The sequence below is a fragment of the Oncorhynchus clarkii genome, chromosome 8 (assembly GCF_045791955.1).
Source record: "Oncorhynchus clarkii lewisi isolate Uvic-CL-2024 chromosome 8, UVic_Ocla_1.0, whole genome shotgun sequence".
NCBI classification, from domain to species: Eukaryota; Metazoa; Chordata; class Actinopteri; order Salmoniformes; family Salmonidae; genus Oncorhynchus; species Oncorhynchus clarkii.
Genome location: NC_092154.1, coordinates 12,325,596 through 12,348,361, shown reverse-complemented (window position 1 = coordinate 12,348,361; position 22,766 = coordinate 12,325,596). Strand labels below are relative to the sequence as shown.

General features: G+C 43.5%; 1 protein-coding gene across 1 annotated transcript; it reads left to right on the top strand.

Moving 5' to 3' along the window:
* Nucleotides 1-444: 444 nt before the first annotated feature.
* On the top strand, nucleotides 445-22,339 carry LOC139415515 (PR domain zinc finger protein 1-like). The gene is made up of 7 exons (XM_071163620.1): nucleotides 445-471; nucleotides 3,654-3,932; nucleotides 14,239-14,358; nucleotides 16,921-17,173; nucleotides 19,368-20,401; nucleotides 21,456-21,584; nucleotides 22,025-22,339. Exons 1-7 carry the CDS (start codon nucleotides 445-447, stop codon nucleotides 22,337-22,339), a joined length of 2,157 nt encoding a protein of 718 aa, XP_071019721.1.
* Nucleotides 22,340-22,766: the final 427 nt, after the last annotated feature.

The following is a 22,766-nucleotide window of genomic DNA, read 5'->3' as shown; positions in this document are numbered from 1 at the left end:
TTGGGGGGTGGGTCAGAATCATCCCAGAAGAATATAACGGAGATAGATGTGTCTGAACCGGAACATGTCTGTGTGACAGGAAACTCACCCTTTGGAGAGAAAGCTCTTGTTGTTTTATCTCAGCCCTGATACCCCGGGGCAGAGAGTGAGTGAATAGATGAACAGATCACTGCCCCCAAGGAGGAGTCATACACAGAGGAGAGAGGGCGGGAAGAAGAGAGGGGGCAGACCCACACACGCACCAGAGAGAGAGAGAGACACCACTGTCACTCAGTCTCAACAGGTACACGCATGATACAGACTTCACCAGACAGAGAGAGAAAGAGAAAAGGAAAGAGAGCAAGAGAGAGACAAGGAGATAGGGTGAGAGAGAGCGAGAGAGAGAGAGGGAGGGAGGGAAGTAGAGGGAGCAGACACTGGAGGAGGACACAGATAACCTGTCCTATGTGTGGGTCCTATCAAGGCTTCACAGTAAGTATTCATTCACCATTACCACCCTCTTCTTTGTTACCAGGTCTGTGTGTGCGTGTGTGTGTATAAATTAGGGTTTCAGTCACAAAGTTGTTTTCACACACAGCACAGATTTCACTTTGCTCGTCTCATTCAAAAGGTCTTATTTTGTTTAATTTGGTGTGACAGTCTTACAAGGATACAGAGATTGTGATATTGGAGTTGCAGGCTTTCATGAAGTTTCTGAAAGCCTGTGTTTTTAGTCACTCACGACACAGATTTCACATTATTCCTCTAAAGTTCATGTGGCAATGTTTTCTCATGAGGCCACAGCCGTGTGGCTTTGAATCATCATGCATCGATTTCAGAGTTTATTTTCTGCTATGTCAGTTTCATGGTTTCATGGTTTCATGGTTTCACAGTGTATTTTCTGCTTTGTCAGTTTCATAGTTTCATGGTTTCAGAGTGAGCTGTCACTGTCCGTTGTGACAGTCATTCCACTCGGCGGTGGTGTGTACCATACACACATTGTGAAATGTCATCTATCAACGTTGGCCGATCAGTGTACAGTTCTAGAGAAGATGTAATTATTTGTGTTCTAATTCATTATTGCTTATTGCTATTATAAACTGGTTACCAACATACTTAGAGCAGTAAAAATAAATGTTTTGATATACAACGGCTGTCAGCCAATTATCCTTCAAGGCTCGAACCACCCAATTTATAATATGATATCACTGGTGATTTATAGTGAAGATAAGAAACGTTGGGAAACTTCAACTTTATCTTCCCTCGACTGGGATAAAAAGACAAACTGGTACTCTGTAGCTCAGCTCGTATGGCATGGCGTTTACAACGTCAGGGTAGTGGGTTTGGTTCCCAGGACAACCCATATGGAAAATGTATGCACAAATGATTGTAAGTCCCTTTGGATAAAAGCATCTGATTAATGGCACATAAAACCACCAGCTATCTTCTGATTGTATTCCACCCAAACGTCTGCGTTTACCTGCAAAGGCACTATATGGATCTAGGATTTTAACTCTGGATCTAAGATTAGGATTTTAACTCGATCTAGGATTAGCATTTTTCAGACTAACTCCATCCAATCTTTCTGTGTTCATGGCTTTGTCCAGTCTTAATGAAAATATTTTCACACTACTGAGTGGAGTCGGGCCAAGCTGTACTCCACTGGTTTGGTCCTACATCCATCATAGGTGCCGGAACCGGCCTGGAAAGGACCATCTGAAAAGAAAATGTCTAGGTCAGATCACCTCAGGCACACGCACAGACGGATGGACGGACGGACAGACAGAGGGAGAGAGGGAGAGAGAGAGACACAGACAGACAGACAGACAGACCAGTGGAGTCCAGGGATAGAGAGAGACACAGACAGACAGAGAGACAGAGAGACAGAGAGACAGACAGACAGACAGACAGACAGACAGACAGACAGACAGACAGACAGACAGACAGAGAGAGAGACAGACAGACAGACAGACGGACGGACGGACGGACGGACAGAGAGGGAGAGAGAGAGACACAGACAGACAGACAGACAGGAGGGAGGGAGAGAGGGGGACACAGACAGACAGACAGACAGAGGGAGGGAGGGAGGGAGGGAGGGAGGGAGGGAGGGAGGGAGGGAGGGAGGGAGGGAGGGAGGGAGGGAGGGAGGGAGACACAGACAGACGGACGGACGGACAGACACACAGACAGACAGACAGACAGACAGACAGACAGACAGACAGACAGACAGACAGACAGACAGATAACTGAGCCAGGTCCCAGTCAGTATAGAGAGGAAGTCTGGGGTGATTCACTGGTAATACTGGTTTCCTCCTTGTGAAAGTGGTGGCTGACACTCCTTATTTGACGTGCACAGGAACCTCTTCCTGAAACCTGGGGTCCTGTTTTGGACGCTTACAGGATGTTTGGAACAGGGGGCAGCGATGGTGGAGGGATGGACGCTACCCTTTGAAGTTTGTTTGTTCGCTAGTGTTCGGTGGGACACTTAGTTAGGGTACCCCCCCTTTGACTGGTCGACAGCCCTCGTATCCCGCTGTTATCTCCTTCCTCTCTGTCTCACACCTCGGCCTCCTTACTTCCACATTCAGCTCTATTCAAGACAGAGGAGAGCTTCCTCCTTCAGCACACTTTATCCGCTGTTTGTTTTCCACAATGGTTTTCCACTGCTTAGGACAGCAGGAGAGAGAGATATATAGGAGAGAGAGATATATAGGAGAGAGATATATATATAGGAGAGAGAGATATATAGGAGAGAGAGATATATAGGAGCGAGAGATATATAGGAGCGAGAGATATATAGGAGAGAGAGATATATAGGAGCGAGAGATATATAGGAGCGAGAGATATATAGGAGAGAGAGATATATAGGAGAGAGAGATATATAGGAGCGAGAGATATATAGGAGCGAGAGATATATAGGAGCGAGAAATATATAGGAGAGAGAGATATATAGGAGAGAGAGATATATAGGAGAGAGAGATATATAGGAGCGAGAGATATATAGGAGCGAGAGATATATAGGAGAGAGAGATATATAGGAGAGAGAGATATATAGGAGCGAGAGATATATAGGAGCGAGAGATATATAGGAGAGAGAGATATATAGGAGCGAGAGATATATAGGAGAGAGAGATATATAGGAGAGAGAGATATATAGGAGCGAGAGATATATAGGAGCGAGAGATATATAGGAGAGAGAGATATATAGGAGCGAGAGATATATAGGAGCGAGAGATATATAGGAGAGAGAGATATATAGGAGAGAGAGAAAAAAACAAGGAGAAGATAGAGGAACAGAAGAACTGAGGAACAGGGGAACAGGAGAACAGGAGAACAGAGGAACAGAGGAACATGAGAACAGGGGAACAGGAGAACAGGGGAACAGGAGAACAGGGGAACAGAGGAACAGAGGAACAGAGGAACAGGAGAACAGGAGAACAGAGGAACAGGAGAACATGGGAACAGAGGAACAGAGGAACAGGAGAACAGGGGAACAGGAGAACAGGGGAACAGGAGAACAGGAGAACAAAAATAAATAAGGCAGAACTTGGAGAGATAAAAGAAAGTGAAAACAGGAAGTCCATGACTTCCCTGATTACTTGGGCTATTGCACATTAGAATGATCTTATGTTCTCATTATCCCATTCTTATCCTTCTTCTTCCATCTCTTCTAGGCCTCCTCCCAGCACAGCACAGTTATGTTAACCTCAGATAGCTCCCCTTCACCTCACACCACAGTGGTCACCACCCCGACCATGTCGGACTCAGACCCTCAGGACCCAGACATGACCCACTGGAGTGAAGCTGAGTTCCAGGAGAGGTGCACCTACATTGTGAAGGACCACACATTGGATGAGGAACCGGAGAACCACCCAGAGAACCAGGACAAGACCAAGGCTGAGAGGTCTCTACCCAGAAACCTGGTCCTGAAACGCTGCCTTGACTCTGCAGAGGTATCCTGAACACCACACCTTCCTGTATATGTGGGATGTATTTTAAAAGTGAGAGAGTGTTGGCATTTGCATGCAGGTGTGTGAGTGTTTGTGTTTTTGTGTGTGTGTGTCATCGAGTGAATGGCCATGCATGATGTTTCTTTGTGGGGGCCTTCTAGTGTGTGTGTGTGTGTGTGTGTGTGTGTGTGTGTGTGTGTGTGTGTGTGTGTGTGTGTGTGTGTGTGTGTGTGTGTGTGTGTATACAACTGTGTACTATATGTTCTGTGAAAACTCCACTCCCATCCCTCCATCCTTCCTCGGGGGAGGAAATGCTTGACACACCGTTTTCTAATTCCAGTTGTTCCTCTGTGTCTCTTCCTCGCTGCGAACATCTTAAGGAACATACAAAGACAATAGACAATGAGCGCATCCCAAATGGCACCATATTCCCTATGGGTCCTGTTCAAAAGTAGTGCACTATAAAGGGAATAGGGTGCCACTTGGGATACAGTTTCTGTCTTCACAGCCACAGCCTTAGGTCACTATGATTAGTTGTTACTTTACATTCCCGGTTCCCATTGTCCCCTACCTTACCATTAAACCGTAAACACGGAGACACTGAGACCCACCTCCCGTATCTATGCCCCACGGATCGGTCCGAGGAGAAGTGGATCTGCTAGCTTGATCAACATGAAAGATAGAACGTGGATGTGCGGTTTGATGTTTAAGGGGCAAATCCTTGTACTTAAGTAGAATTATCACACAGTCATGCAATGATGTCAATGGGAGACAAAGTAAATTGTTTAACTTTAAGCAGAAGTTAGGATTCCCCCCTTTACTGAACAGGAGACTGAATGAGGCCATTATTTGAATTCTTTCCAAATGGATCCTTCCTAACACCCTTCCTTGAAATGATCCCAGATTTGAGGTGATTGGATAGGTGAAAGTGAGGGGTTCCACTGAATCGATGTCATCTGTCCAAATCAGTGATAGCATCAAGGGAGGTAGTATGCAGTTTCAGAGTATTCAAACATGACCCGAATCAAAGTGTGTCTAATCTAATGGCATGGGCAGCGTTTGTCAATGTGAATATACCATCACTTTTTGCAACACTTTGACTTAGGGAAAAGACCCTGACTTGAACTGTTTGTGAGGTGTGTGCTCGTTCAGTCAGTCAGTGCATTGGCGTCGGTATGGGGATTACTCCATGCTCGGTGATGCTGCCTGCTGCTTTAAGAGGATAAGTTTCACAAACAGACAGTGTAATCCACAGGAGGCTGGTGAGGGGAGGATGGCTCATAATAATAGTTGTAATAAAGTGAATAGAGTGGTATCAAACATATGGTTTCCATGGGTTTGAAGTTGTTGGATGCCATTCCCTTCACTTCGTTCCAGCCATTACTATGAGCCCTTCCTCCCCAATTAAGGTGCCACCAGCCACCTGTGGTGTAATCCCTAGAATGAGGGAAAAGTGGTAACTCTCTGTAAAATCAGAGGAGTGTGAGTCCAGGTGTGTTCAGGTAAATACCAGCATCCCCATCACCCTCTAATGATGTCTATCTGGAGTCTGGACTATGCTAAAGACTAGTGGGAATTACAGGTGTAGTCTGGGGTGGTATGGGACTAGGACAGTCCATCCACAATTCAGCCAGCAAGGAAAATAATAGACTGACATTAAACTGAAAAATAGTATATAGACAATATAACTCTTATATATTGTGTGTGTGTGTGTGTTTGGTTTTACTATCCTTGTGGGGACCAGAAGTCCTCACAAGGACAGTAAAACAAGGACAATTCTGACAAGTGGGGACATTTTGAGAGTCCCCACAAGGAAAAGCCTATTTTAGGCTTCGGGGTTAGGTTTAAAAAAATAATAATCTATACTGTATTTATACAGTACCCCTTGACTTATTCCACATTGTTTGTGTGTTACAGCCCTAATCAATCTACACACAATATCCCATCATGACAAAGTGAAAACATGTTTTGTGTGTTACAGCCCTAATCAATCTACACACAATATCCCATCATGACAAAGTGAAAACATGTTTTGTGTGTTACAGCCCTAATCAATCTACGCACAATATCCCATCATGACAAAGTGAAAACATGTTTTCAGAAATGTTAGCAAATGTCTTGATAATGAAATACATAAATGTCGAATTTACATTTGTAATTTTTATTAGGATCCCCATTAGCTAACGTCGTAACACCAATTAACAAGACATTACAAACAACCACAAATCAAGACTTCACAAACATTCAACAAGTAGACAATGACAGGAAACTCAGTTGATGCTTTCTATTTCCTGTCCAGACACATGGTCTATCACATTAGATGTTCTGTCTATTTCCTGTCCAGTCATATGGTCTATCACATTAGATGTTCTGTCTATTTCCTGTCCAGTCATATGGTCTATCACATTAGATGTTCTTTCTATTTCCTGTCCAGTCATATGGTCTATCACATTAGATGTTCTTTCTATTTCCTGTCCAGTCATATGGTCTATCACATTAGATGTTCTTTCTATTTCCTGTCCAGTCATATGGTCTATCACATTAGATGTTCTTTCTATTTCCTGTCCAGTCATATGGTCTATCACATTGGATGTTCTTTCTATTTCCTGTCCAGTCATATGGTCTATCACATTGGATGTTCTTTCTATTTCCTGTCCAGTCATATGGTCTATCACATTGGATGTTCTTTCTATTTCCTGTCCAGTCATATGGTCTATCACATTAGATGTTCTTTCTATTTCCTGTCCAGTCATATGGTCTATCACATTAGATGTTCTTTCTATTTCCTGTCCAGTCATATGGTCTATCACATTAGATGTTCTTTCTATTTCCTGTCCAGTCATATGGTCTATCACATTAGATGTTCTTTCTATTTCCTGTCCAGTCATATGGTCTATCACATTAGATGTTCTTTCTATTTCCTGTCCAGTCATATGGTCTATCACATTAGATGTTCTTTCTATTTCCTGTCCAGTCATATGGTCTATCACATTAGATGTTCTTTCTATTTCCTGTCCAGTCATATGGTCTATCACATTAGATGTTCTTTTTTTTTCTTTTTTTTACTGTTCATTTTTTTTTTTTTTGAGAAATGAAAAACTAATCTGGCAGCCCTGTTTAGAGCAATGAAGAGCTAATCTGCCAGCCCTGTTTAGAGCAATGAAGAGCTAATCTGGCAGCCCTGTTTAGAGCAATGAAGAGCTAATCTGGCAGCCCTGTTTAGAGCAATGAAGAGCTAATCTGGCAGCCCTGTTTAGAGCAATGAAGAGCTAATCTGGCAGCCCTGTTTAGAGCAATGAAGAGCTAATCTGGCAGCCCTGTTTAGAGCAATGAAGAGCTAATCTGGCAGCCCTGTTTAGAGCAATGAAGAGCTAATCTGGCAGCCCTGTTTAGAGCAATGAAGAGCTAATCTGGCAGCCCTGTTTAGAGCAATGAAGAGCTAATCTGGCAGCCCTGTTTAGAGCAATGATGAGCTAATCTGGCAGTCCTGTTTAGAGCAATGAAGAGCTAATCTGCCAGCCCTGTTTTGAGAAATGAAGAGCTAATCTGGCAGCCCTGTTTAGAGCAATGAAGAGCTAATCTGGCAGCCCTGTTTTGAGCAATGAAGAGCTAATCTGGCAGCCCTGTTTAGAGCAATGAAGAGCTAATCTGGCAGCCCTGTTTAGAGCAATGAAGAGCTAATCTGCCAGCCCTGTTTTGAGCCATTTGGAGCTTTTTTATATATCTTTCTTTGCTGCACATGACCATATAACTGGACAGTACTCTAAGTGTGATAGGACCAGGGATTGACCATATAACTGGACAGTACTCTAAGTGTGAAAGGACCAGGGATTGACCATATAACTGGACAGTACTCTAAGTGTAAAAGGACCAGGGACAAAAATCACCTGATTCAGGTGCCACATTACTCCCTTTGGCAGTGATTACAGCTGTGAGTCTTTCTGGGTAAATCTCTAAGAGGGTTCAACACCTGGATTGTGCAACATTTTCCCATCATTATTTGCTAAAATCTTCAAGATCTTCTGCCAAATCTTCTGCCAAATTGGTTGTTGATCATTGCTAGACAACCATTTTCAGGTCTTGCCATAGATTTTCAGGTAGATTTAATTCAAAACTGTAGCTCAGTGTCTTCTTGATTTATTAGATTTTTTTTTAAATTTGATTTATTTCACCTTTATTTCACCAGGTAGGCTAGTTGAGAACATGTTATCATTTACAACTGCGACCTGGCCAAGATAAAGCATAGCAATTCGACACATACAACAACACAGAGTTACACATGAAATAAACAAAACATACAGTCAATAATACAGTAGAACAAAAGAAAACAAAAAGTCTATATATAGTGAGTGAAAATGAGGTAAGATAAGGGAGTTAAGGCAATAAATAAGCCATGGTGGTGAAGTAATTACAATATAGCAATTAAACACTGGAATGGTAGATGTGCAGAAGATGAATGTGCAAGTAGAGATACTGGGGTGCAAAGGAGCAAGATAAATAAATAAATACTGTATGGGGATGAGGTAGGTAGATAGATGGGCTGTTTACAGATGGGCTATGTACAGGTGCAGTGATCTGTGAGCTGCTCTGACAGCTGGTGCTTAAAGCTAGTGAGGGAGATATGAGTCTCCAGCTTCAGAGATTTTTGCAGTTCGTTCCAGTCATTGGCAGCAGAGAACTGGAAGGAAAGGCGACCAAAGGAGGAATTGGCTTTGGGGGTGACCAGTGAGATATACCTGCTGGAGCGGTTGCTACGAGTGGGTGCTGCTATGGTGACCAGTGAGCTGAGATAAGGCGGGGCTTTACCTAGCAGAGACTTGTAGATGACCTGTAGCCTGTGGGTTTGATGACGAGTATGAAGCGAGGGCCAGCCAACGAGAGCGTACAGGTCGCAATGGTGGGTAGTGTATGGGGCTTTGGTGACAAAACAGATGGCACTGTGAAAGACTGCATCCAGTTTGTTGAGTAGAGTGTTGGAGGCTATTATATAGATGACATCACCGAAGTTGTGGATCGGTAGGATGGTCAGTTTTACGAGGGTATGTTTGGCAGCATGAGTGAAGGATGCTTTGTTGCGATATAGGAAGCCAATTCTAGATTTAATTTTGGATTGGAGAGCTCTGAAACCAGATTGCATAGTGGAGAAGGTACGGTGGGATTCGAAATGGTCGGTAATCTATTTGGTAACTTGGCTTTCGACGACCTTAGAAAGACAGGGTAGGTTAGATATAGGTAAGCAACTCTAGTGTAGATTTGGCCTTGTGTTTTAGGTTATTGCCCTGCTGAAAGGTGAATTCATATTCCAGGGTCTAGTGGAAAGCAGACTGAACCAGGTTTTCTTATAGGATTTTGCTTGTGCTTAGCTTCATTTTGCTTCTTTTTATCCTGAAAAACTTCCCAGTTTTAACGATTACAAGCATACCCATAACATTATGCAGCCATCACTATGCTTGAAAATATGGAGAGTGGTACAGTATGCAGTAATGTGTTGTATTGGATTTGCCCCAAACACAACTTTGTATTCAGGACAAAAGTTAATTGCTTTGCCACATTTTTTGCAGTATTACTTTAGTGCCTTGTTGCAAACAGGATGCATGTTTTTGAATACTTGTATTCATGTACAGGCTTCCTTCTTTTCACTCTGTCAATTAGGTTAGTGTTGTGGAGTAACTACAATGTTGTTGATCCATGATCAGTGTTCTCCTATCACAGCCATTACACTCTGTAACTGTTTTAATGTCACCATTTGCCAATTGGTGAAATCCCTGAGGACACCTGTATCGTTGCAGTGACTGGGTGTATTGATACACCATCCTAAGTTTAATTAATAACTTCACCATGCTCAAAGGGATATTCAATGTGAAGGTTTGCCCAATTCTGAGGTCATGAGTGCTCTGGAGCAAGTTTCATAAAAGATCTCTCTGTACTTTGCTCAGTTCACCTCTCCTTCAATCCTGTCTAGTCTTCCAGTCCCTGCCGCTGAAAAACATCCCCACAGGATGATGCTGCCACCACCATGCATCACTGTAGAGATGGTGCCAGGTTTCTTCCAGACGTGGCACTTGGCATACAGGCCAAATAGTTAAATCTTGGTTTCATCAGACTGGAGAATCTTGTTTCTTATGGTCTGAGAAATCTTTAGGTGCCTTTTGACAAACTCCAAGCAAACTGTCAATGTGCCTTTTACTGAGGAGTGGCTTCCCTCTGGCCACTCCACCATGAAGGCATGTTTGGTGGAGTTTCGCAGAGATGGTTGTGTTTCTGGAAGGTTCTCCCATCTCCACAGAGGAACTCTGGAGCTCTGTCAGAGTGACCATCAGGTTTTTGGTCACCTCCCTGACCAAGGACCTTCTCCCCCGATGGTTCAGTTTGGCCAGGTGGCCAGCTCTAGGAAGAGTCTTGGTGGTTCCAAACTTCTTCCATTTAAGAATTATTGAGGCCACTGTGTTCTTGGGGACCTTCAATGCTGCAGAAAAGTTTTAGTACCCTTCCCCAGGCCTGTGCCTCGACACAATCCTGTCTTGGAGCTCTACGGACAATTCCTTCGACCTCATGACTTGGTTTTTGCTCTGACATGCACTGTCAACTGTGGAACTTTATATAGACAGAAGTGTGCCTTTTCCAAATCATGTCCACTCAGTCGACTTTACCACAAGTGAACTCTAATCAAGTTGTAGAAACATCTCAAGGATGATCACCTGAGCTCAATTTTGAGTCTAAATACTAATGTAAATAAGGTACATTTGCAAACATTTCTAAAAACCTGTTTTCGCTTCATCATTATGGGGTATTGTGTGTAGATTGAGTGGGAAAAACAATATTTAATGCATTTTAGAATTAGACGGTAACGTAACAAAATGTGGAAAAAGTGAAGGGGTCTGAATACTTTCCGAATGGACTGTATTATACAGCATACATATAGCCCTGTATCTATCTTCAAAGGTGACAGTATGAGTCAGCAATTACCATGACTATAGGTCCTCTAGGGTTTAGTGCCGTTGGTTTCCCGATATGATAGGGGTGTGTCCAACAACACCCTATCCCTTCATCCCCGCCTCGGAGGCTAGAGACAGAGGGGGTAAGTTTCACAAGTAACACCTTCAGGAGCGAGAACAAGAGTTGTGTTCTGATTAACTCATTAAATATTTACGGTGTGAAAGAGGACAGCTTTCCTTTTCACACTCTCAAAGTGAATGCCAGTTGTCATTGAGAAACCCTTTTCATAAAAGATTCCTCTGACCTGTGTTTTTCTACTGGCTTGGCTTGTTCTGAAATGGTGGGAACGTCTTCACACTTCACACAGTTTGGATGAGATGATTGAATTACGTGTATAGTGCATTTGGAAAGTATTCAGATCCCTTCCCTTTTTACATTTTGTTACGTTACAGGGCTATTCTAAAATGGATTAAATTACTTGTTCCCCCCATCAATCTATACACAATAGCATAATGACAAAGCAAAAATATTTTTTTATAAAAATAAAAAAAATCACATTTAATAAAAATAAAAAACTGAAATACCTTTATTTACACAAGTATTAAAACCCTTTGCTAGGAGACTCGGGTGCATCCTGTTTCCATTGATCATCCATGAGATGTTTCTACATCTTGACTGGAGTCCACCTGTTGTAAATCCGATTGAGTGGACCTGATTTGAAAAGGTACAAACTAAGAGCCTGATGGTTACTCTGACAGTGCTCCAGAGTTCCTCTGAGGAGATGGGCGAACCTTTCAGAAGGACAACCATCTCTGCAGCACACCACCAATCAGGCCTTTATGGTAGAATGGCCTGACGGAAGCCACTCCTCAGTTAAAGGCACATGACAACCCACTTGAAGTTTGCCAAAAGGCACCTAAAGGACTTTCAGACCATGAGAAACAAGATTCTCTAGTCTGATAAAACCAAAATGGAACTATTTGGCCTGAATGCCAAGTGTCACGTTTGGAAGAATCATGGCGGTCGCAGCATCATCCTGTGGGGATGTTTTTCAGCGGCAGGGACTGGGAGGCTAGTCAGTATCGAGGCAAAGATGAACGGAGCAATGTACAGAGAGATCCTTGATGAAAACCTGGTCCAGAGCACTCATGACCTCAGACTGGGGTGAAGGTACACCCCTCCAACAGGACAATGACCCTAAGCACACAGCCAAGACAATGCAGGAGTGACTTAGGGACAAATCTCTGAATGTCCTTGAGTGGCCCAGCCAGATCCCGGATTTGAACCAGAATTAACATCTCTGGAGAAATCTGAAAATAGCTGTGCAGCGACGCTCTCCATCCAACCTGACAGAGCTTGAGAGGATCTGCAAAGAAGAATGGGAGAAACTCCCCAAATACCGGTGTGCCAAGATTGTAGCGTCATACCCAAGAAGACTCGAGGCTGCAATCACTGCCAAAGGTACTTCAACAAAGTACTGAGTTAAGGGTCTGAATACTTATGTAAATGTGATATTTCAGTTTTTTTTTCTTTCCTGAAAACCTGTTTTTGCTTTGTCATTATGGGGTATTGTGTGTAGATTGATTAAGGGACTACATTATTGCATCCATTGTAGAATAAGGCTGTAACGTAGTAAATGTCTTGAAGTAATGGAATGTCATTTCTCTTTGCTTATTTGAGCTGTTCTTGCCATAATATGGACTTGTTCTTTAACCAAATAGGACCATCTTCTGTATACCAACCCTACTTTGTCACAACACAACTGATTGGATCAAACGTATTAAGAAGGAAAGAAATTCCACAAATGTTAACAAGGCACACCTGTTAATTGAAATGTATTCCAGGTGACTACCTCATGAAGCTGGTTGAGAGAATGCCAAGAGTGTGCAAAGCTGTTATCAAAGCAAAGGGTGCCTACTTTGAAGAATCTCAAATATAAAATATATTTTGATTTGTTTAACACCTTTTAGGTTACTACATGATTCCATATGTGTTATTTCATCGTTTTGATGTCTTTACTATCATTCTATAATGTAGAAAATAGTAAACATAAAGAAAAACCCTTGAATGAGTAGGCGTGTCCAATCTTTTAACTGGTTCTGTATGTGTATGTACATACAGTTGAAGTCGGAAGTTTACATGCACTCAGGTTGGAGTCATTAAAACTCGTTTTTAAACCACTCCACAAATGTATTGGTAACAAACTAAAGTTTTGGCAAGTCGATTAGGACATCTACTTTGTGCATGACACAAGTCATTTTTCCTACAATTGCTTACAGACATATTATTTCACTTATAATTTACTATATCACAATTCCAGTGGGTCAGAAGTTTACATACACGAAGTTGACTGTGCCTTTAAACAGCTTGGAAAATTCCAGAAAATTATGTATTGACTTTAGAAGCTTCTGATAGGCTAATTGACATAATTTGAGTCAATTGGAGGTGTACCTGTGGATGTATTTAAAGGCATCATGTTGTGGGGGTGCTTTGCTGCAGGAGAGACTGGTGCACTTCACAAAATAGATGGCATCATGGGGCGGAAAATGATGTGGATATATATAAGCAACATCTCAAAACATCAGTCAGGAAGTTAAAGCTTGGTCGCAAATGGGTCTTCCAAATGGACAATGACCCCAAGCATACTTCCAAAGTTGTGGCAAAATGGCTTAAGGACAACAAAGTCAAGGTATTGGAGTGGCCATCACAAAGCCCTGACCTCAATCCTATAGAACATTTGTGGGCAGAACTGAAAAAGTGTGTGTGAGCAAGGAGGCCTACAAACCTGACTCAGTTACACAAGCTTTGTCAGGAGGAATGGGCCAAAATTCACCCAACTTATTGTGGGAAGCTTGTGGAAGGCTACCCAAAACAGTTGACCCAAGTTAAACAATTTAAAGGAAATGCTACCAAATACTAATTGGGAACACACTGGGAATGTGATGAAAGAAATAAAATCTGAAATAAATAATTCTCTACTATTATTCTGACATTTCACATTCTTAAAATAAAGTGGTGATCCTAACTGACCTAAGACAGGGAATTGTTACCATGATTAAATGTCAGGAATTGTGAAACTGAGTTTAAATGTAATTGGCTAAGGTGTATGTAAACTTTTAACTTCAACTGTATATACATTTGTGTGTTATTGTTGGTTTAGTCTGTATGAAACATTCACAATAACATGTTTGAAAGAAAGGAAACAGTTTCCTGGTGTGTGGCTAGTTAGCTGGAACTACCATAGATCTGACATGACAGTCAAAGGTTGTATCCAAGAGAATCTTACTCTAAGTTTTCTCAATGGGCATTCGCTTTGTCATCTTATCTTCTAAATGGTCCATTGTTTGATGATGTTATTTCCTGTGTGGTACAGGTGCTTGGGGTGACCAGTCAGGAACTCATTCCGAAGGGGACGCGGTTCGGCCCTCTGGTTGGCCAGAGCTACACCAATGACACGGTGCCCAAAGATGCTAACAGGAATTACTTCTGGAGGGTAAATGAGGGGCATTGTGGGAACTCATTTTGGTCATATCCTGTTCAATTCTAAAAAGGGGGGGGGGGGGGGGCAACAATTGGCACTTGTGGTCTCACATCCTGTGTAATATCTGTTTGTGTGTGTTTTTATGCCAGCCGCGTTTCATTTTTTAAAAAAAGACTGTGTATGATAATGTGTGTTTGCTCATTGGTGAGAAGGCAGCATGAGGTCACACACACAGCTGTTTAGTTTCACTGACACCGTGGTTCTCCTCTCTCTGCTCCTCTCTCCGCTACTTTCGGCAGTGCCATGGTCTCACTGCCGGGAAACACATACTGTAGCACACACACAAGCACACTGACTAAGCAAGGAAGTGGCTTAGGGTCTGCGAGCCACGACTTCCACTTGCAAATAACACAGCTAACGGGCGTAGGCCTGCAAACAGCATAGTCATGATGACAGACCTACAGATACAGTCCCTACACAACATCTAAACAACGGGGCCACAACACAGACATGAGATCAACATAGATGACCTAGACACTAAAGTCATGAGTCAATCGGCAAATAACACAGCTTCCAGACAAAGAGCAGCAGAGAAAGTGATGTAAAGAGTTTAGCAGAGAAAGTGATGTAAAGAGTTTAGCAGAGAAAGTGATGTAAAGAGCTTAGCAGAGAAAGTGATGTAAAGAGTTTAGCAGAGAAAGTGATGTAAAGAGCTTAGCAGAGAAAGTGATGTAAAGAGTTTAGCAGAGAAAGTGATGTAAAGAGTTTAGCAGAGAAAGTGATGTAAAGAGCTTAGCAGAGAAAGTGATGTAAAGAGCTTAGCAGAGAAAGTGATGTAAAGAGCTTAGCAGAGAAAGTGATGTAAAGAGCTTAGCAGAGAAAGTGATGAAAAGAGCTTAGCAGAGAAAGTGATGAAAAGAGCTTAGCAGAGAAAGTGATGAAAAGAGCTTAGCAGAGAAAGTGATGTAAAGAGCTTAGCAGAGAAAGTGATGTAAAGAGCTTAGCAGAGAAAGTGATGTAAAGAGCTTAGCAGAGAAAGTGATGTAAAGAGTTTAGCAGAGAAAGTGATGTAAAGAGCTTAGCAGAGAAAGTGATGTAAAGAGCTTAGCAGAGAAAGTGATGTAAAGAGCTTAGCAGAGAAAGTGATGTAAAGAGCTTAGCAGAGAAAGTGATGTAAAGAGTTTAGCAGAGAAAGTGATGTAAAGAGCTTAGCAGAGAAAGTGATGTAAAGAGTTTAGCAGAGAAAGTGATGTAAAGAGCTTAGCAGAGAAAGTGATGTAAAGAGCTTAGCAGACAAAGTGATGTAAAGAGCTTAGCAGAGAAAGTGATGTAAAGAGCTTAGCAGAGAAAGTGATGTAAAGAGCTTAGCAGAGAAAGTGATGTAAAGAGCTTAGCAGAGAAAGTGATGTAAAGAGCTTAGCAGAGAAAGTGATGTAAAGAGTTTAGCAGAGAAAGTGATGTAAAGAGCTTAGCAGAGAAAGTGATGTAAAGAGCTTAGCAGACAAAGTGATGTAAAGAGCTTAGCAGAGAAAGTGATGTAAAGAGCTTAGCAGAGAAAGTGATGTAAAGAGCTTAGCAGAGAAAGTGATGTAAAGAGCTTAGCAGAGAAAGTGATGTAAAGAGCTTAGCAGACAAAGTGATGTAAAGAGCTTAGCAGAGAAAGTGATGTAAAGAGCTTAGCAGAGAAAGTGATGTAAAGAGCTTAGCAGACAAAGTGATGTAAAGAGCTTAGCAGAGAAAGTGATGTAAAGAGCTTAGCAGACAAAGTGATGTAAAGAGCTTAGCAGACAAAGTGATGTAAAGAGCTTAGCAGACAAAGTGATGTAAAGAGCTTAGCAGAGAAAGTGATGTAAAGAGCTTAGCAGAGAAAGAGGGAAAGGGTGATAGAGCAGAAAAGCAGAGAGAAAGATCCAACTGAATGTAGTCTGAGAGGGAAAATTGTAAGAAAACACTGTAATCGGTCGTTGTGTAAATTCGCCCGACTGTTTTGCTCTCCAGGAATGTGTAGTCATTTAGGTGCGCTGTATGGGAACATAGGTCTGATTGAAGTAAGAGTGGTATAACTTTGCACAGTCGATTGTGAGCGGACTCGAGTAGAGTCATCATACTGTCATTCCAGTCGATGATCAATGTCAAAAACAAAACCCACAGAATAAGCCCACCCCCACCCAAAACCCACAGAATAAGCCCACCCCCACCCAAAACCCACAGAATAAGCCCACCCCCACCCAAAACCCACAGAATAAGCCCACCACCACCCAAAACCCACAGAATAAGCCCACCACCACCCAAAACCCACAATAAAATACTGTAAATGTGTTTTGCAGTATTAATTACGGTGCATTATGGGAAAATGTTGTGGGCTCTCTAACCTTATAATTGATATTGGGGACATATGAGCGTGGCAGCCATGTCTTTTTATTTTTTTTTTGTAATGGATGATTGATATCTCAGATTTCAGCGCTGGGGGAGAAGGTTGTGTAAATGTCATGTCTCTTTCTCTCTCTCTCTCTCTATATATATATATATATATATATATATATATATATATATTCCCTCTTTCTCTCTGTCCAGGTGTTTTCAGAGGGTCGGTTACATCACATCCTGGATGGCTTGGACGAGGAGAAGAGTAACTGGATGCGCTACGTCAACCCAGCCCGTTGTCACGGAGACCAGAATCTGGCGGCGTGCCAGACTGGCATGGCCATCTACTTCTACACGGTGAGAGCCGTACCACCGGGCCAGGAGCTGCTTGTGTGGTACTGCCCGGAGTTAGCCAACCGCCTCAACTACACACCCCCAGGAGAGCTCGCCACAGAGAGAATTGGTACGTTTTGTAATGCAGAGGTCTGAAACTTGTGGCACAGGAGCTATCTCCAGCACGCAAACTGCTGTTTTGTGGCCCCCTCGACTAACATCAGATTCATATTGGAATCAAGCCTGCTACTAATGCACTTAATACATTTTACTGCTAGGCCAGGCTAACAGATCCAATCCCATTTCATCCAATCCAATAAGGCATGGGACAATGTGGAATCTCTGATACTTGTATTCACTGTGGTGAGTGGAGGAGAGAGAAAATCAATTTGATCAATGAGTGTTCAGAACAACGGAGCAATTCCTAGAGTTTCCTAGAGCTTTGGGTGGAAGTGGGTGAATATTCAAAGCCGAAAGCGCTGTCAAAGGTCCAGCCGCCTGACACAATCTTTGTGTGGGTGTTTAACCAGTAATAAAAGTCACACCCACAGGCCTTTGTAATGGAGGGAGACAAAGAAAGGAGAGAAGATCTTGCTCCATGTGTCACCAAGATAGGTTTTGTCTCTACGTAAGGCGAGACCAATTTCAGGTCTCAAAGCAAGGTTTCAGTTTCCTTATTTCCAATGCACACATACACATACATACTCTCTCTTTCCCTCTCACACGCACACACACTCTCATTCACACACACACACACACACACAAACAAGGCTTCTGTGTGTGAGTGTGTGAGTGTGTGTTGGGTGTGAGTGAGAGAGAGAGTGTGTCTGTGTTGGGTGTGTGTGTGAGAGAGAGTGTGTCTGTGTTGGGTGTGTGTGTGAGAGAGAGAGTGTCTGTGTGTGTGTGCGTGTGTTGGGTGGGTGTGTGTGTGTGTGTTGGATGGGTGTGTGTTGTGTTGTGATGTCTGTCTGTCTGTCTGTCTGTCTGTCTGTCTGTCTGTCTGTAACTGTCTGTCTGTCTTGGACAGAGTGTATGGGGCCTTTTTAAAGAAGTAGCTCTGATTTAACTAAGAGTTACTGTATATAACACTGAATTCAACTAAGAGTTACTGTATATAATGCTCTGATTTCAACTAAGAGTTACTGTATATAACACTGAATTCAACTAAGAGTTACTGTATATAATGCTCTGATTTCAACTAAGAGTTACTGTATATAACACTGATTTCAACTAAGAGTTACTGTATATAACGCTCTGATTTCAACTAAGAGTTACTGTATATAATGCTCTGATTTCAACTAAGAGTTACTGTATATAATGCTCTGATTTCAACTAAGAGTTACTGTATATAATGCTCTGATTTCAACTAAGAGTTACTGTATATAACACTGAATTCAACTAAGAGTTACTGTATATAACGCTCTGATTTCAACTAAGAGTTACTGTATATAATGCTCTGATTTCAACTAATAGTTACTGTATATAATGCTCTGATTTCATTTAACTGATATCAAAAAGAATCCAGAATCAAGACTCCATTTGACTAGGTTGGGATGTGACTGTGTAAAGCCACTTCACCAGCCAAAACACACAGCTCTGCTAGCTGGAACTTGTCTCCTATAACCACTCTCTCCCTCCCTCAGCCTAATCTGGGCCCTGATCAGCCGACTAATGTTTCACCTTCAGTATCAGCTTCCATAGAGCGCCCGGACAAGTCTGCTAGTGAGAAGCAGATGATCTTAACAGCTGACTGACATAGGTCTGAGATCTGAGACGAGTTCATAAAAAGTAGAAAACAACTGGTTGAACTGGAGTTATTTCCTCTTTTAGAGTGGAGTGAGAGGCTGAGAACTAGAGAAGTGATGTCATAGATAGGGGCACAGTGGAGAAGGACATGGTCTCACATTGAAGGTATGTGTGTCAGGTGGTGTATCTGTGGCGATGGGTTCCACTGTAAAAAGGGAGTGACACTGACTCATAAACAATGGCTTCTACTGTAAAAAAGAGAGTGACACCGACTCAAACAATGGGCTCTACTGTAAAAAGAAAGTGTCACAGACTCATAAACAATTGATTCTACTCTAAAACGGGAGTGACACTGACTCATAAACAATGGGCTCTACTGTAAAAAGAGAGTGACACTGACTCATAAACAATGGGTTCTACTGTAAAAAGAGAGAGACTGCAACTTGCAGTTGTGTCATGTGCATCCCATGTGTAGTACAGTTGACTAAACTCATCAAGCTGCAAATGATAGTTTCAAGGGACTTTCGTGCAGCAACATTTTATCCTAAGTATGTGTGTGTGTCTTTTTTGTCCCACAGAGCACAACCAGGTTTGCGGGAAGAGGGGGTACAGCATGTCCGAAATCCTGAAGAAGGAGCCCACCAAGCCCCATTCCACTTGCTCCCTACTCCCCGAATCCACACTGTCCCCAACCTGCAGCCCTGTCCTACTCCTCAGCCCCCGTTTGGTCTACCCCAGCTACCGACCTATCCTATACTGTTCCCCCCCCATCCCCAAAAGAACCCTGGACAGCAGCCCTGTCACCCCCCACATGTACTTTCCTGTCAATCCTACCCCGGGTGTCTCCATCACACCCAAACCTTACCGAGAGTCCTCAGTGCCAGGCCAGATGTACCTCAGTCAACGGTGCAGTCCCTACCTCATACCTCACTATCCACTTGGCCTTAACAGCATACGACCTCACACATACCCCCTGTGCAGTGACAGACTAGCTCCACATATACCACTTCCACCTCACATGCTGCCCTTTGAGGGGTACCCGCACTTCCTGCACCCATCAGCCAATGGACACAAAGAGCTCCCGGTTTCACTGACCACTACACACAAAGACCTCTCACTAACCAATGGCAGCAGAGATATGCCCTTTGCACTGACAAAAAAATACGTAATTTGTTTGACGACCAGTGGGCGCAAACATCTTGGTGACCTTATGCCCTCACCAAAACAATACCTCAAAAACCTCACTGTGACACCAACAGACAACATCATGGACTCTAAACATGCCCCTGCCAGCAGCACCTTCGATAACCAGCCTCTACCAGCCACGTCCAGGGCCTCATCCATGGCCTCATCCCCTCTCGCACCCAGGGGAGGCTCACCGCCGGCAGGCCTGGCTGCCTCCTCTGACGACCTCCCCTCCAAGCCCACATCCGCCCTGCTGAGTTCCAGCCACAGTGCAGAGGAAGGGGCAGGAGACCTGCGGAAGGCCAGACATGGTAGACGGGTCATCGGGTACAAGACCCTGTCCTACCCCCTCACCCGGAAGAACGGGAAGATCCGGTACGAGTGCAACGTCTGCAGCAAGATCTTCGGGCAGCTGTCCAACCTCAAGGTCAGTCAGTCCCCCGTTAAATAACTGTCCAACCTCAAGGTCAGTCAGTCCCCCGTTAAATAACTGTCCAACCTCAAGGTCAGTCAGTCCCCCGTTAAATAACTGTCCAACCTCAAGGTCAGTCAGTCCCCCGTTAAATAACTGTCCAACCTCAAGGTCAGTCAGTCCCCCGTTAAATAACTGTCCAACCTCAAGGTCAGTCAGTCCCCCGTTAAATAACTGTCCAACCTCAAGGTCAGTCAGTCCCCCGTTAAATAACTGTCCAACCTCAAGGTCAGTCAGTCCCCCGTTAAATAACTGTCCAACCTCAAGGTCTGTCAGTCCCCCGTTAAATAACTGTCCAACCTCAAGGTCAGTCAGTCCCCCGTTAAATAACTGTCCAACCTCAAGGTCAGTCAGTCCCCCGTTAAATAACTGTCCAACCTCAAGGTCAGTCAGTCCCCCGTTAAATAACTGTCCAACCTCAAGGTCAGTCAGTCCTCCGTTAAATAACTGTCCAACCTCAAGGTCTGTCAGTCCCCCGTTAAATAACGGTCCAACCTCAAGGTCAGTCAGTCCTCCGTTAAATAACTGTCCAACCTCAAGGTCTGTCAGTCCCCCGTTAAATAACGGTCCAACCTCAAGGTCAGTCAGTCCTCCGTTAAATAATTGTCCAACCTCAAGGTCAGTCAGTCCCCCGTTAAATAACTGTCTAACCTCAAGGTCAGTCAGTCCCCCGTTAAATAACTGTCCAACCTCAAGGTCAGCCAGTCCCCTATTAAATAGCCAATATCGGAGAATACAAGTACATTATGTCTAGATGATAGTTTATGTTGATAGGACATCATGATTTAAATAGATTTGTTAATATAATAGTTTGTGGTCATACGCACATCCTTAAAAAGCTAAGGTCCGAGGGCAATTAAGTATGCATGAAAATAACAGAAAGGCCCACACACTTTTCATGAAATAGATTTGTCTCATCCTGTTTTTTGTCTTTCCGCTTCTTTTATGTTATTTTTAATTCTATCATTCTATGTTTCTTCCTCCTTGCTATTATGTTGCCTTTCTCCAGGTTCACCTGCGTGTCCACAGTGGAGAGCGGCCCTTTAGGTGTCAGACCTGCACTAAGGACTTCACCCAGCTGGCCCACCTCCAGAAACACTTCCTGGTTCACACTGGGGAGAAGCCACATGAGTGCCAGGTACAGAAGGCTGAGATCTGATTATCTGCTTATCTAGAATATCTCTGTGCCTGTCTGTCTGTTTATCTGGAATATCTATTTATCTATCGGTCTGTGTCTGTCTGTCTGTCTGTCTGTGTGTCTGTCTGTTTATCTAGAATATCTGTCTGTCTTTCTGCCTGTTTCTGTCTGTCCTACAGTGTCACTATGCCATACCCCCCAAAACGCCCATGAGACTACAAATCTGTCTGTCTCTACAGTGTCTGTCTTTCTGCCTGTCTGTCTCTGTCTGTCACACATTGTCACTATGCCATACCCCCCAAAATGCCCACGAGACTACAAAACATTGCTTAATCAAGTCTCTTTTCCAACATTAGCAAGCATGAAATCTTTGCCTTTACATCAACTAACATTTTAACCTCTCTCATTGCTTTGTGCTCCATCTTTTTCCCTCACTCCAGGTGTGCCGCAAGCGCTTCAGTAGCACCAGCAACCTGAAGACCCACCTGCGTCTCCACTCAGGCGAGAGGCCCTACCAGTACAAGCTGTGCAGCGGCCCGATTCACCCCAACATGTTCACCTTAAGCTCCACAAGCGCCTGCACACTGTCGAGCGCCCACACCGGTGCCCACTCTGTCCACGCTCCTAACTCCACCACTGCCTCCTCCGGGTGCACCTCCAGGGCTTCTGCCCCGCTGGCTCCACCCTCTCAGGCTCCGCCCTCTCAGCTGAAGAGCTTCACTGCATCAACACCGAGATGGAACAGTTCGACCTGAGAAAGGCGGCAGAACGCTGAAAGAAGATGGTGATGGAGGCCGGAGAAATGGAACACCTACATCAGAGTCTTACTGCAAGAGATGAGAACCTCCAGCCACCAAGCGAGCGCTGATAAGAATGTGTTGTTCCTGGAGCTTGGTTTCTACGAAGCAGCAGCAGCAGCAGCAGCAAGGTAGTCCTCGGGCCTTAGAGGCTGCAGCATCGCAGCCTCCCTCTGCATGCTGGCCGTATCAAACCGGAGTTGGTCATATGATATAACAAACCACTAATACCCTTTCACACTACTGAGCCTAGACATCCCAAGCCCAGCTGTACTTCACTGGCCTGATTGATTATTCATCCACATTATTTCCTGGAAACATATACTGGAAAGGACAATGTGAAAAAGAAATACCCGGCAGGGTACAGCTTGGTCGAAAGTTATAG

Bases quoted from the DNA above. Each gene is read 5' to 3' on its own strand.
- LOC139415515 (XM_071163620.1), top strand. From the start codon at position 445: ATGTGTGGGTCCTATCAAGGCTTCACA. The intron at 472-3,653 runs GTAAGTATTCAT...CATCTCTTCTAG, and splicing joins GGTCCTATCAAGGCTTCACA to GCCTCCTCCCAGCACAGCAC. The intron at 20,402-21,455 runs GTCAGTCAGTCC...GCCTTTCTCCAG, and splicing joins GGCAGCTGTCCAACCTCAAG to GTTCACCTGCGTGTCCACAG.